A 14,070-nucleotide genomic window follows, 5' to 3' on the forward strand; every position below is an offset into this window, starting at 1 on the left:
ATTATTGCAAGCAAAATACATCAGAAGAAATGGTTTGTTGTAAAAACGAATCTTGCCCTGTTTCAAAGTTTCACCTCTCTTGCCCTTTTATACAGAACGTTCCAGAGACATAGTGCTGCCCACACTGCAGAAAACTCCCCGAATTTAGGCCAAAGAAAAGGACAACAAAGCAAAAATCAACACATGAAAGTTATGCAGCAAAGGCAGAGAACTTAGGACATTGCTGGTTGATGTAAAAGATGTGTGTAGTAGACCAACAGCGCTACCTAGTGGTGGTTAAGCTAGGCTCTCATATACCCTGGATGTAGACTGCTGCGACAGTCGGAGAGTTACAATAAAGAGGACCAGACGTTGGGAATTGGTCTCCGGCTCAAATCACTGTTATGGATATATTAGCAGTATAAGATACCTCCAGATAATATAGAGAATATATTACAGTGGCGATGAGGATGGGATACCTTTAATGTGAGAAGGTAATCCCAGTAGTTAATAAAAGCGGACGAAGCAACGTGACGCTACCAGCTAGCTTCCAGCCAGCTGGCAAGAAAAGACTAGCTAGCCAAGCCAAGCACAAGCATGGCGCATTTCATCGGCAATATTGCTGAATACAAGGAAGGTAAAGAGGACTTCGAGTCGTACCTTGAAAGATTGGAGCAATGGATGATCGTTAATGAAGTGGAGGACGGTAAGAAGGCCAATGTTTTCCTGTCTGTGACAGGCGCAGGAGCCTATGGCCTACTAAAGAACCTCTGAATACCAGAAAAACCGAGTAGCCTCACGTATGCAGTACTGAGCGGGAAACTAGCATCCCATTATAAACCCAAGCCACTAATCATAACTGAACGTTTTAGATTTCAGAAAAGGAACCAACTAGAAAATGAGTCAGTGTCTGATTATGTGGTTGCTTGAAAGCACCTGTCCACACATTGTGAATTCGGTCAGCATTTAAATAAAGCACTGAGAGACCGATTTGTTAGTGGTTTAAAGGTGGAGGCTATTCAGAGAAAGTTGCTCGCAGAACACAATCTGACTTTTGCAAAAGCATGTGAGCTGGCCTTATCTATGGACATGGCGTCAAAGAATACGCTGGAGTTTGCCAGCAAACCAAGCGGAGCTGCAACTGGGAATAAGATAGACAAGAAGAGAACAAGCAAGGTTACGTGGAGAAGCAAGTCGTCCACCAGCGAGTGGAAAAGCAAGCAACCTACCAGTGATAACTCTAGACCACAGAGAACAGAAACGCACCAACCCTGTTACCGATGTGGAGGTAACAACCATGCAGCTCAAGTATGTAGGTATAAAACCGAGACATTCTACAAGTGTTCCAAGGTAGGGCACATAGCAAGAATGTGTAAAACTAAAAATAGACAGGGACATACACAGTATGTGGCTGAAGACCACAGTCCAGGTGAGAGAGGAGATGGAAATGAGGATGAACTGTTTGGTGCGTATCCGATGAATACAGTGTACTCCACAAATACAGTTGGTAATGGAAAAAAGGACATTAAGGTCAGTATTAAGTTAGAAGGAAACCCTGTGGACATGCAGCTTGACACAGGAGCTGCCGTAACCCTGATATCTGAGATAGTGTACAAGGAACATCTCTCACACCTGCCACTGAAAGAAAGTAAAGTGCGTCTGTCAACCTTTTCCGGTGAGAACATTCCCTTGATGGGCCAAGTGACTGTCAATGCGAAATATGACAACCAGAGTGGAGATTTACCTCTTGTGATTGTGAAAGGTGACAGACCAGCCCTCCTTGGCCGTAACTGGCTGGCCAATTTTAAACTAGACTGGGCAAGCATATTCTCAGTTACACCAGCAGGGGGCAGTGATAACACAGATGTAGAGGCAGTGTTACAGAGAGACAAAGCAGTATTTGCTGAGGAGCCTGGCACTGTTCGTGAATTTAAGGCAAATATCAAAGTGAAGCCAGATACAAAACCTGTCTTCAGAAAGGCAAGACCAGTGCCATACGCACTAAAAGACGTAGTTGAAAAAGAGCTAGATAGGCTGGAAAAAGCTGGTATTATCTCAAAGATAGACCATAGTCAGTGGGCTGCCCCGATAGTAGTTGTACCCAAATCAGACAAGTCAGTTCGTATCTGTGGAGACTATAAAGTCACGGTTAATCAGAGTGTGGAAGAGGAGACCTATCCACTACCGAACGCCGAGGATCTCTTCGCCACACTGGCCGGGGGCACTCTCTTTAGCAAATTAGACCTCTCACATGCCTACCAACAGCTTGAGTTAGAGAAGGACTCAAAGAAGTATTTAACAATAAATACCCACAAAGGACTGTATGTTTATCACAGACTTTCATATGGAGTGTCGAGTGCACCTTCTATGCTCCAGAATGTGATGGACCAGATACTACAAGGCTTAGAGCATGTGACCTGCTTCCTCGATGACATACTAGTCACAGGCAGAACAAGAGAGGAGCACCTGAGGAACCTAGATGAGGTTTTGAGCAGACTGGAGAGCTACGGGGTAAGAGTGAAAAGAGCAAAATGTGACTTCGTGCAGGAGAAAGTAGAGTACCTGGGGCATCTGATAGATAAAGAGGGACTTCACCCCACTGAGACAAGGGTTGCCGCCATCGTAAATGCACCCCAGCCCACAAACGTCACAGAGCTACGGTCATTCCTAGGACTGTTAAACTATTATGGCCGTTTCACGAAAGATCTGTTGACCATATTGCAGCCACTACACCAAGTCCTGAAGAAGGAAGTCGAATGGAAATGGACACCAGAGAGTGCAGCAGCATTCAAGGCTGCCAAAGAACAGTTAGTGAAAAGCTCAGTAGTAGTACACTACGACACGCAGAAACCACTGAGATTAGCTTGTGACGCATCCCCTTATGGGATAGGTGCGGTAATGTCGCACATAATGGAAAATGGGGACGAGAAACCAATCGCCTTTGCGTCACGTACGTTGACAGAGGCAGAGAGTAAATATAGTCAGATAGAGAAGGAGGCGTTGGCCATAATATTTGGCGTGACCAAATGTCATAAATATCTCTATGTCCGCAAATTCAGTTTAATAACTGACCACAAACCCCTCCTTGCCATCTTAGGACCCAAGTCAGAAATCCTACACTAGCCGCTTTGCATATGCAGAGATGGGCACTGAGGCTTATGGCTTATGACTACAGTATAGAGTACAGAACGTCAGCGGACAATGCAGGATGCGTTATCTAGACTGCCGGGGAAAGAAAAGGACAACACAGCGGAGGAGAACAGCATTTTCTATTTCTCATTAGTAGATGAGCTACCCGTGCAGGCTACAGAGATTGCACAGAGCACTCTCAAGGACCCAGTCCTAGGCAAGGTACTGGAACTGACCCGGTCTGGATGGCCGAGTTACATCAACGATGACACACTGAAACCGTACTTCAACCGAAGGAATGAACTGTCTGTGGAACAAGGATGCATTCTGTGGGGAATTCGAATTATCATCCCACCAGCACACAGAGAACGACTACTGTACGACCTACACCCAGGGCACCCCGGAGGGTGCAGGGTGAAAAGTTTGGCGAGGGGCTATTTATGGTGGCCTCAGTTGGACAGTGATATCGAACGTGCAGTGCAGCAATGTGATGCTTGTCAGAGTGTGAGGAAACTACCAGCAGTAGCACCACTACACTGCTGGCAGTGGCCTACGAGAGTGTGGCAGAGGCTACATATTGACTTTGCAGAGAAGGATCAGCAACACTTCCTAGTGTTAGTAGACAGTCATTCAAAATGGCTTGAGGTGATCCCCATGGCAACAGCTACCGCTGCCAAAACGATCGAAGTGCTGCGGAGCATCTTTTCGTCCTACGGTCTTCCTGAGGAGATCGTCTCGGACAACGGTCCACAATTCACCTCGCTGGAGTACAAAACATTCCTGAAACACAACGGCATTATGCAGACATTGGTGCCAGCTTACCATCCTGCTTCTAGTGGTGCCGCAGAGAGAGCAGTCCAGACGGTGAAAGCTTCACTTCTGAAACAGCTGCTCGATGAGAAGAAACAAAACGTCACTATTACAGTGAAACACAGGCTCGCCAACTTCCTGTTGTCATACAGGACCACACCACACAGCGTTACAGGTTGCACACCAGCAGAACTGTTCCTCAAACGTCAGCCTAGGACCAGGTTCGGCCTGCTGAAGCCAGACCTCGCTCGAGTGGTGGGGACCAAACAACAAAAGCAGAAGGACTATCATGACCAACCCGCCTCGAAGCTGAGTCATCTGTCAGAGGGGGACTCAGTACTGATCCGAAACTTCCGTGGAGGAAAGGAGATATGGACGAAAGGGACAGTGGAAAAGAGACTCGGACCAGTCACCTACCTGGTGTGGAATGGAGTGAACCGACGTTCAGTCCACATTGAACATCTGCTGTTCGACCGACCCTCCAGTCCTCCTGAGGCATTTCAGTTTCAGGATGACCAGATGGGCATCAGCAACACCTACCCTGCAGTTGCGGATTTGGGGGGGAAAGGCACACCTGGAGCCGTAGGTGCTAGCCCGTACTCACCTGAAGATACACCCGTTCCAAGGATGCTGGCTCCAGAGAAGCTTGCAACACCCTTACGAGGTTCGGTGGGCAAGGCCGTGTCGCCTCCTCACCGAGCATCCACTTCCCCTGAGGTGGTTGAGCGCCGGTACCCTCAGAGAGAGAGGGCACCTCCAAAACGACTGTCTCTGTAAGATCAGCCGAGTTCCTGAATAAAAGAGTTCCTGAGAGACTAAATTGTTCAAATCCTGTTCAGAAAAAAATGTGAAAAAGAGTTCCTGAGACTGATATGTAAATGTACAAATGTGGGTCGAAGTGGGTTGTGTAACCAGTAATGACCAAGTAAAAGATGTTGAAAGTAATTTGCCATATCAGCATGTTTTAGAGTGATAATATTTTATTAGGGGAACTTCATAGTTTAAGGGGGAGGAGTGTAGTAGACCAACAGCGCTACCTAGTGGTGGTTAAGCTAGGCTCTCATATACCCCGGATGTTGACTGCTGCGACAGTCGGAGAGTTACAATAAAGAGGACCAGACGTTGGGAATTGGTCTCCGGCTCAAATCACTGTTATGGATATATTAGCAGTATAAGATACCTCCAGATAATATAGAGAATATTTTACAACATGATGCCGCAAAATCAAATGTTTTCTTTAAAACCTCAAAAGAACGAAGACCAGTGCGGAATTTAACCTTAGCATCATCCTTGGAAAATTCTTCTTCGTCAGGAATCCTAACTGGTGCGCCCTGATTTTGGAACAAGAAACTAAATTCATCTGTAGACGTGGCTGCATCTTTTGTAAGGGATAGCTCTTCCGGAAGATCAGGTATTTCATCAGATTGTTGGGGAAATATCCTCCTGCTTAAAGATGTCTCTAACTGGAAAGCTAGTTGCACTTAGTTTCGAAGCCTTTGCTTCCTCTTTCCACATTTTCTTTCTCAGCAGCCCGCTTTCGTCGTTCACTTGCTCTCTCACTTAGGGCCTGCGTTTTGTCTCTTTTTTCGTTGCGGGTTTCAAATTTGTCATGTCCAAGTTTGAAGCTCGGTACCCAGTCAGGATTCCATCTACCCCACGGCTGTGCAGCTGCTCCGCTCAACAAGTGATCACCTCAAACATGATCATGGTGGTTAGGCCATCTCCACTGATAGCAGCACGCCGTGGCCTACGTCGCTCAGCTGACGATTCCTCGGCTTGTTCTCCTGCTGGCCTAATGAGTTTTGGAACACGACAAACCTATACGTGTTTACATTTACATTTACTATTACCAGATCTGTAAACTAAACGTAGCCCGGGTGAGAAAAGGCTGGGTTTAGTACAGTTGTTAAATGCATGTAGTTTTGCTGTGTCAGTAGGGATTTGCTAATGTCTGCCAAAAAAAAAACTAACAAAACCTGGCCAGGACGAGAACCCGGATCTCCCGCACCACGGGCAACAACGTCAACCAGTCGACTAAAGGGTCTGACCCGTTAGCCAGGGGCTACCGTGTCTACTTATTCGTGCACGTTACACCATCGTTTTCTGGCTGTGTCCTCATTCTTTCTTCCCCAATCTGTTGCATTCACATGGGACAAGTCTTTGTCGTCGTAGTGCATTACCTGTTTGACTAGTAGTAAGGGCAGTTTATCAGATATTTGACCAATCTGGGAACTAAATCCTTACCAAGAAATTTCTTCACCACTGTGTTTGTAAAGGTGTGTAATAGCGTGTATTAAAATGTTGAAATTCAACTCCCGTGGGAAACCTCGTAAAAAGCTGTTCAAAGTTGGGGTACCCATAACCGATTTTCAAGAAATCGGAAATGTTTAATTTGGCCTTAAGTAACTTGTGAGGGGTCAAATTAGGGCTTTTTCATGATTCTGAGTTGATTGCAAGCATTCGTTTTTCACCCAAACCACTCCTTGGTGGAAAAAGGGTCACGCCCACTTTTAGATTTAAACCAAGGTTACTGTCGTAGCATAACTGGTCTCATCACCGGCTGACAAGCTGTAGTAGATTTTAGTGTAACTAAAATCAAAGCGTTGTAACGTATCGGAAGTTCGCTAGCCGTCTTCATACCAAGCCCAGACGGTAATCAACGGTCGGGTAACTGTCTTCCTGCAGCCAAGCTGCGCGCGCATCCCCAGTGTTTGAGAACAAATAATTCCCCTTATAGAGGAATGAACATTGCTCTTCATCGACATCCATCCATCCATTATCCAAAGCGCTTATCCTGCTGTCAGGGTCGCGGGGATGCTGGCGCCTATCCCAGCAGTCACTGGGCGGCAGGCGGGGAGACACCCTGGACAGGCCGCTGGGCCATCACAACATTCTGCGTTAATTAACGTGTGTACCACGTTTCTAACACCTGGACCATGAGACCGACCATGCAGCAAAAGAACGGCAGCTAGCGGTGCACACGGACATGGAATGGCGATTACTAGAACAGCATCTGACAATGGAAATACATTCATTTCAGGCTGAAAACAGTCATGCACTGACACTATGACAACCCTAATAACAATAGTAATAATAATATAACATTTTAAAGGGTAATACACAAAAATATGCAACTTTGGGCTCTCTCTCGATAACTCTCCGCTCTCTCTTTCAGTACCTCTCGCTCAAATACCCTCCTCAATGAAAGAATTTGATTTGTTTATTTTAAATTCATAGTAGAAGGTAGAAGGCCGTAGGGGGTGTCACTCGTATCGCATCACATAGCGAAGCTTATGACAATCCACGGTTGTAATAAAGCCGTTATAACCACAGAAGCAGTATTTAGCTGAACTTCACTGCTTTGCATATAGATCATTTACATTGCACTAAAATGTCAAGATAAGCACCAGGGTCGATGTCTTTGACTTGGATGTGTCCAAGTGCATTAGTATTCAGTGAAAAGGAATTGTTTTAGTGTTGTGTAGACCTTTAAATCTTATTGTACAAGTGATAAACTTGTCTGTAATTCTTATACATCCTGGAATACTAGCCCTGTCATTAGTTTAACATTTTTCAAGAGGCCAAGGCAGAAGTCTGTGACGTCATAAAACCTTGGTTCATGATGAAGGCATTGTGGCAGCAATATCTTACAGTGATGTTAGGGACAACTCTAACTTCCTTTCCCCGTGGAACTCATTTCCTGTTGAGGCAAGTTCGCAGTACTGAATGAAGAACAGCAAGAGTCATATCTTGTGTGTTTTACCTCTGCATGGGTCCAAGAGAGTGGCATGTCGATGAAGATGAAAAAGCGGTTGCAAAAGTTGTGCCAGTCAAAGGGCCAAACACTCCAGTGTGACCTCTGCATTGTCGGTGAAAATTTCCTGCTCTTCAAAACCCCATCACCAATCTTCCCTCACAGTTTAACATCTGTTGGACAAAGGAGAGCATAATATGGGATTAGGACTGGTGAAGATGCCCTTGTTGTCAGGCAGACACCGGTACATCTGAAGCAGGATTACAACCAAATGCAATATGCTTGGCACATCCTGTTTAGTTGATCTTGAACAAGACACTGATTAACCATCATCAATATCTTAATTTAGCACGTGAGTTGTGTTTCATATCAGTTGGCTGTGGCTTGTGCTGTAATTATTATCCTCATATCAGTTCTTTAGATGCACCATGGCGATCCATATATCAACAACACAACAATACAGTAAAGGATGCTTTGATGAGTTGGGTCTGCTGATGTTGTCTGAGCAATCCAATAAAATGACAAGTTACTGATAATTGTAGCTTCCTGTTGTCTTTACAACAGTAGTTAATTACTTTATTGTCTGAGTGCATTCATCTTTATGACTCAGTATCCGAAGGACCTCTATCACTGTGGTGGAGGACCTCTCTTGACACCACAACTGAACTATGATAACAAAAAGTATTGTTTTCATCATGTCAACTCACTCTATAGCCAAGACCAGTCCAGGGTTAGAGGTCTAACATGGAGCCAGAGCACACAGATCAAATATAGCTCAGGGTAAGGAAATGTGTGGACATCTCTCTCTGCATGTCAGTTGACCTTTCTGTTTAAAACCATTCATCTGTGGTGCTTTAACGTATCACTGCTGTGACACCACTGACTAAAATATGTCACAGGATCACAAACCAAGAGCTGACTAGCTGATGGCCTGTTTTCTACCCCACTCCTCATGTTTGTATGAACACTTCTCTCACTCATTTCTCTCCTTCCCCTTCTGTGGAAGTCAAAGAAGGTTGGTCAGTTCAGAGGAACTGATTCAACCTTCTTTGGTTTTATTACCTGGATTACTGAGCATGCGTCAAGACACCTGCTGCGGAAGGTTCTTCTCCAACCAACTGCGAAAAAGTTCTTATCTTTTTCACAGAAAATATTGACCATATTAGAGCAAATATCATTCCTCCCACCTCTACAGTGGACCTCTCTTGCCCCTCCTTGGAAGTGTTGGATTGCTTTAGACCGATGTCACTTCAGGATCTTAAGAAAACTGTGTCACTTATTACGAGACCCTCATCGAGTCCCTTTGATATTATCACGACAAAATTGCACAAAGAAGCAAGAGTCAATTGGCCCTGCACTGCTGATCATCAATGGCTCTCTGACCTCTGGAGTTGTACCTGATCTTTTTAAAACGTTTGTGTTCAACCGTTGCTGAAGAAGGTGGCCTGGCCTCATGAAGTACATTTTCTTTTACATCATGTGGACAGCCGGGTGTGTGTGCGTTGTTTACCTGGGGAAGAGATGCCACCAGGATGCACTATGGGAAGATGGCAAGCCAGCGGACGCAGTGTGATGCTCTGGGCAATGTTCTGCTGGGAAACCCAATTTCCCCTCGGGGATGAATAAAGTATTCGTATTGGGTCCTGGTATTCATGTGGATTTTACTTTGACATGTACCACCTACCACTGTTGCAGACCAAGTACACCCCTTCATGGCAATGGTACTACCCGATGGCAGTGGCCTCTTTCAGCAGGATAATGCACCCTGCCACACTGCAAAAATTGTTCAGAAAAACTTTGAGGAACATGACAAAGTGTTTAAGGTCTTGCCTTGGCTTCAAAATTCCCCAGATCTCAGTCCTATCTAGCTTCTGCGGGATGTGCTGGGACGTAAAGGATCTGCTGCTGACCTCTTGGTACCACATACCAGAGGATACCTTCAGAGGTCTTGTGGAATCCAGGCATCAACAGGTCAGAGCTGTTTTGGCGGCACGAGGGGGCCCTACACCGTATGAAGCAGGTGGTTTTAATGTTTTGGCTAAGCGGTGCACGACATCTTCCATAGAACCTAGATTTACATGTCTAGCAAATCCCTATGCTGACTGCTAGAATACACACTATTCAGTTTCTCTAAAGGAAACCAGGGTATTTATTTACCTCCAAAATGGAGAGCGATGCCAGCATTTCTAGCTGGCTAATATTCTCTCAGGATTGTTGTGTTACTTAAACATGGAGTGTTTCTGCTTTTCAGTCCTGTGTCAAATAACAGTGATGAGGAAGTTGTGGAAAATGAACACAGCCTCTTTACAATGCAATAAACAGAGATAAAGTTCACATGGTATTAATAAAGGGTTACGGACCTGAAGTTTCTTTGCAACCAACGTTTCCTCCATATGCCATTAATGATTATTCAGAATTCCTGTTTGTTTCCTTGTTGGCCTGTATATAAGTGGTGCTACCCCCTAGCTTTCCAGATCCTAGACACTCACCTGAGACATTCAAGCCAACAGGTAAGTCTTTTGTTGTACTTGTTAAAAGGAGCTAATTCATCAGTTGTTTTGGATGGATAACAAAGATATTCAGTTACTCTGACAAAGAAATGAAGCTGATTCTCTGGTGAGCTAGCTTTATACAGTTCTGCTGTTCCTGTATTATTTTGCATTGCAGGAGTCCAGTTCACCGGCAGAAACAATGTTGACCATTTCTCTTCTTGTCTGTGTCGTCGTCGCTCTGAGCGGAGCAACAGGTGAGAGACTCCAAGACAGACTGCCTTTAAAATGACCACAGCTCCTCTTGTCAGACTCCAATCTGTTTACCGCTGTTTAAACTGCTCCCTCACTGCCAGAAATTACACTGCCATCACGTCTTCTATTTTTCTATGATTCATATTGGTTTTGCTGGATGAGCTACTGCTACTGCTATTATTTGTAGTTTATATCGTTCTCTTCCTCAGAGGCCCAAAAGGAGACCAGTATGGAGCAGGCGCTCCCTAAGAACGAGGTTATCCCTGCACCAGCAGGTATGGTTCAGCCCTCACCTTGTTTTTAGTTATATGTTGTAGGATTGCAATCCTTAGTAAGAGAGTTTTGTACTTCACAACAAAGCTTTGCTTTATTTTTCAGGTCTAGTTTAAAAAAAGAAAATGTGGATGAACACTACATTTTACTCTTCATACCACATAGATTTAATTTCGAACCAGACAAAAACCAAAGAATTTTAATCTTTTGACTTTGATATGAGCTTGTTTAGGTGGGCCTAAGAGGGAGAAACAACAGGATACCAGGTGTTTTTTTCTATAGACAGCACTGTGGAGCGCCCATTGGCATCACAAAGCTCTATACATTAAATGCTCCCGTTTCTGTGCGACTGCCAGATTAAAACAAAATGAAAGAAAGAAAACAGAGAAATTAAGCTAAGGGGCTCTTGAAAACAGTTAACTATAGCTCTGTTTGTTTTCATCTGCCGATCCTGTACAAAACACGGTGGCCATTGAGCAGAACATGTCTCTTGGTAAGACAGAACAGCCTGGACAGGGGCTGTTCATTAAAGCCCACCAGAACCCAAAAACCTCATTTAAAGTTCATGTTCTTGTCCTTGGCTATATGAAGCCAGCTTTAGTATCAGAGACCTGAAAACATACCAAACTGCACCACAATCTATGTCTGCAGGATCCAGAGAGGATTTAAGGAGGCTGCTTAGTAGTCACAGGGTTGCTGGTTCAGTCTGCAGATACATTGCACAATACTGCCAATGTACCGATAAGCAAGGGACCTTTACACGGATTTATTTGTATCACTTTTTGGTAGCAACAGATATTAAATACTGGTTATCATCAACTAAAATATAATCCAATGTTTAATTACCTGCAAAAGCCCATTTTAGCTGATCTGTTCCCCTTTGATACATACAATTATACAAGACAAGGGACGGGTATCCCAAACATCAGACTTATTTCAAATAAACGTTAACGCAGCAAATTTCATTTTATCATTAAGGTACATCTAGGGAAAGCAGGGTGTGATTGTCAGTCTATGAGTCCATGCTTTCTCTGCTCCAGAGGAAATACCAGAGGAGGTGATGACTGAGTCAAAGACCAGCTTGGAGGAGGAAGAGAAGGCTCTAAAGAGGGAGATGGCAGAGGAGGAGGCGGCGGGAGCAGAGTTGGTGGGTACTGGTGTGGAGAGCAGGAGTTACTGTCCACCTGGATGGTCCAGATATGGATCCCGTTGCTTCATCTACATTAACAGTCCCAGATCCTGGCCCCGGGCAGAGGTAGGACACGATGACCTATTATGTCACATCAGCAGTTTGCCTCCAAAATGTGATAGATCAACTCTGAAAGTCAAACGGCACACCTACTATTTAAAAATAACGGATGAATTCCTTTGAGGTGATAATTGGTTTGCAGAGATTTTTGAGTTGTAAAGTTGTAAAACAATGGTTGCCTCATGTGCTAAGTTTCAGGAGAGCAGACACTGTATGCTGCATCCGTCTTAATAAAAAGATGTCCATCTCTTTCCTTCACAGCAATATTGTGTGCACTTTGGAGCCAACCTTGCCTCCGTCCACAGCTCAAACGAGTATTACTTCATCCAGGAAGTTGTGAGGAGGAGGACTGGTGAATTTCCTCGCACCTGGATTGGAGGCATTGATGCCGTTCAGGTATAATTTGATCCCGTTCAATCTAGTCTACCAATAAAATGAAACTCAAAACTTTGATTAGTGTAAATGTAAGTGAAATGAAAGTGTAAATTCTCATAATAACAATAGATTCTGATCTCTCAGTACAAGGTAGACACCAGAACCCTTTCTAGCAAGAGGAGTTTATGAATTCTGAAGAAAAATCATCTTTATCTTCATTGAACTGCCAACTGTTCTGTTCTGCTTTTTTGTTTTTCCCCGACAGGAAAATCTGTGGTTCTGGAGCGACGGTTCCAGGTTTGACTACCAGAACTGGTTGAGAGGAGAACCCAATAATTCCGCAGGCGGAGAACATTGCATTGAGATGAACTTTGGAGGTAATCTGCTGTTCCTTCTGCTCCCAGCCTATTTCACATTCAATCAGAAAAACCACCAGACAGATCAGATTGTTTCATCAGATCTTACAGTTTTATCCTTTGTTATTTCCAGACCCGAAACAGTGGAACGATTCCATCTGCGGTGGTCAGCGTGGTTTCGTTTGTGCCAAGACGCTCAACGACTGCTTCTGCTCAACATCCACTGAAAGCTGAAAGTGTGTTGTGAGAACTGCCAGTGTTGATACTTTCACCTGTTTAAGTGCCTATCCAACGCTACAACATGGAACAAATCCAAATATAATTGTTCTGTCTTTTGCAAAAGCGACAATGCAATGTCTCTTTACAGGGGAGCTTACTCAGACACAGTGGCTAAAACAAATCTTTACAGATTGAGCAGTGAAGTTTTTTATACATTCTATAATAAGAATTAAAATGTGTTCTGAGGCATGGGGAAATGCTTCTGACTCATGACATTAATTTTCTTTCTCGGTCATTCTGAAACTGCCTCTGCTGCATATTATGTGATGCAGCAGAAAGAGCGGTAATCTCAAGAAACATCAATGTGGCACTCTTCCTACAGATGATGTGATATTCATTGATACTGTTGTAGCCATGTTGTACATTTATGAGTCAAATGACTTTTTTATAGTGGCTAAGGATTTTTTTTTACACTTTTTTAGGCAACGTGATATTTACAATGTTATGTAAAATGTAACTGATTCTCATTTTTGAATAAAGGAAGTGAATAATGATTCCACACCCTCAAGTCCTTGTAGATAAGTTATGTTTTTTGGTTTAAATTCAACTTATGCTAGCTGCAGGCGTGTTCTATTCCACTGTCTTTGTTCTTCTTCTCTTCATTGTACAAAACACATGTACATTACATTATCAACAACACAAACTGTTCATGCCAGGGGTGCTTACACAAAACAAAAGGAGATGTTTGGAAATTCAGCACAGCAGCTACAAGGCGTGGAAGTGTCCACGAGGATCTTGCTATTTCTGAATATGAACAGTTGATGAAACCTCTGCATAAGGATTTCAAGGTTTCAAAATGTGGCACATTTATCAACAGAAGCTACCCGTTTCTCCATGCTACACCAGACTTCCTTTGTTCCTGTGACTGCTGTGGTGAGGGATGTGTGTGTGTGTGTGGGGGGGGTGAAATGACCTTTTAGTATTGAGGGCATAGATTTTGAATCACACATTCAAAAGAAAGCTTCATGTTTGGAAAGGGTTAGCTCAAAATATGTGTTGAATAGGAACCACAGCTATTATTGTCAGGTTCAGCAGCAACTTCATACAGTCAGTTGTTCATATTGTGACTTTGTTGTCTGTGCCTTCCAAGAAAACATTACAGGTTTGGCTCATGAGAGAGTC

The 14,070-nt window shown here is 44.0% G+C and overlaps 1 protein-coding gene across 1 annotated transcript; it reads left to right on the forward strand.

Moving 5' to 3' along the window:
* The first annotated feature begins 10,086 nt into the window (after positions 1-10,086).
* Positions 10,087-13,442, forward strand: LOC130128860 (ladderlectin-like). The gene is made up of 7 exons (XM_056298624.1): positions 10,087-10,182; positions 10,340-10,418; positions 10,626-10,691; positions 11,730-11,944; positions 12,200-12,334; positions 12,579-12,690; positions 12,803-13,442. Exons 2-7 carry the CDS (start codon positions 10,364-10,366, stop codon positions 12,901-12,903), a joined length of 684 nt encoding a protein of 227 aa, XP_056154599.1. The 5' UTR covers positions 10,087-10,182; positions 10,340-10,363; the 3' UTR covers positions 12,904-13,442.
* Positions 13,443-14,070: the final 628 nt, after the last annotated feature.

Source organism: Lampris incognitus, chromosome 18 (genome assembly GCF_029633865.1).
Source record: "Lampris incognitus isolate fLamInc1 chromosome 18, fLamInc1.hap2, whole genome shotgun sequence".
Classification (NCBI taxonomy): domain Eukaryota; kingdom Metazoa; phylum Chordata; class Actinopteri; order Lampriformes; family Lampridae; genus Lampris; species Lampris incognitus.

Bases quoted from the DNA above. Each gene is read 5' to 3' on its own strand.
- LOC130128860 (XM_056298624.1), top strand. From the start codon at position 10,364: ATGTTGACCATTTCTCTTCTTGTCTGTGTCGTCGTCGCTCTGAGCGGA. The intron at 12,335-12,578 runs GTATAATTTGAT...TTTCCCCGACAG, and splicing joins GAGGCATTGATGCCGTTCAG to GAAAATCTGTGGTTCTGGAG. The intron at 12,691-12,802 runs GTAATCTGCTGT...TGTTATTTCCAG, and splicing joins CATTGAGATGAACTTTGGAG to ACCCGAAACAGTGGAACGAT.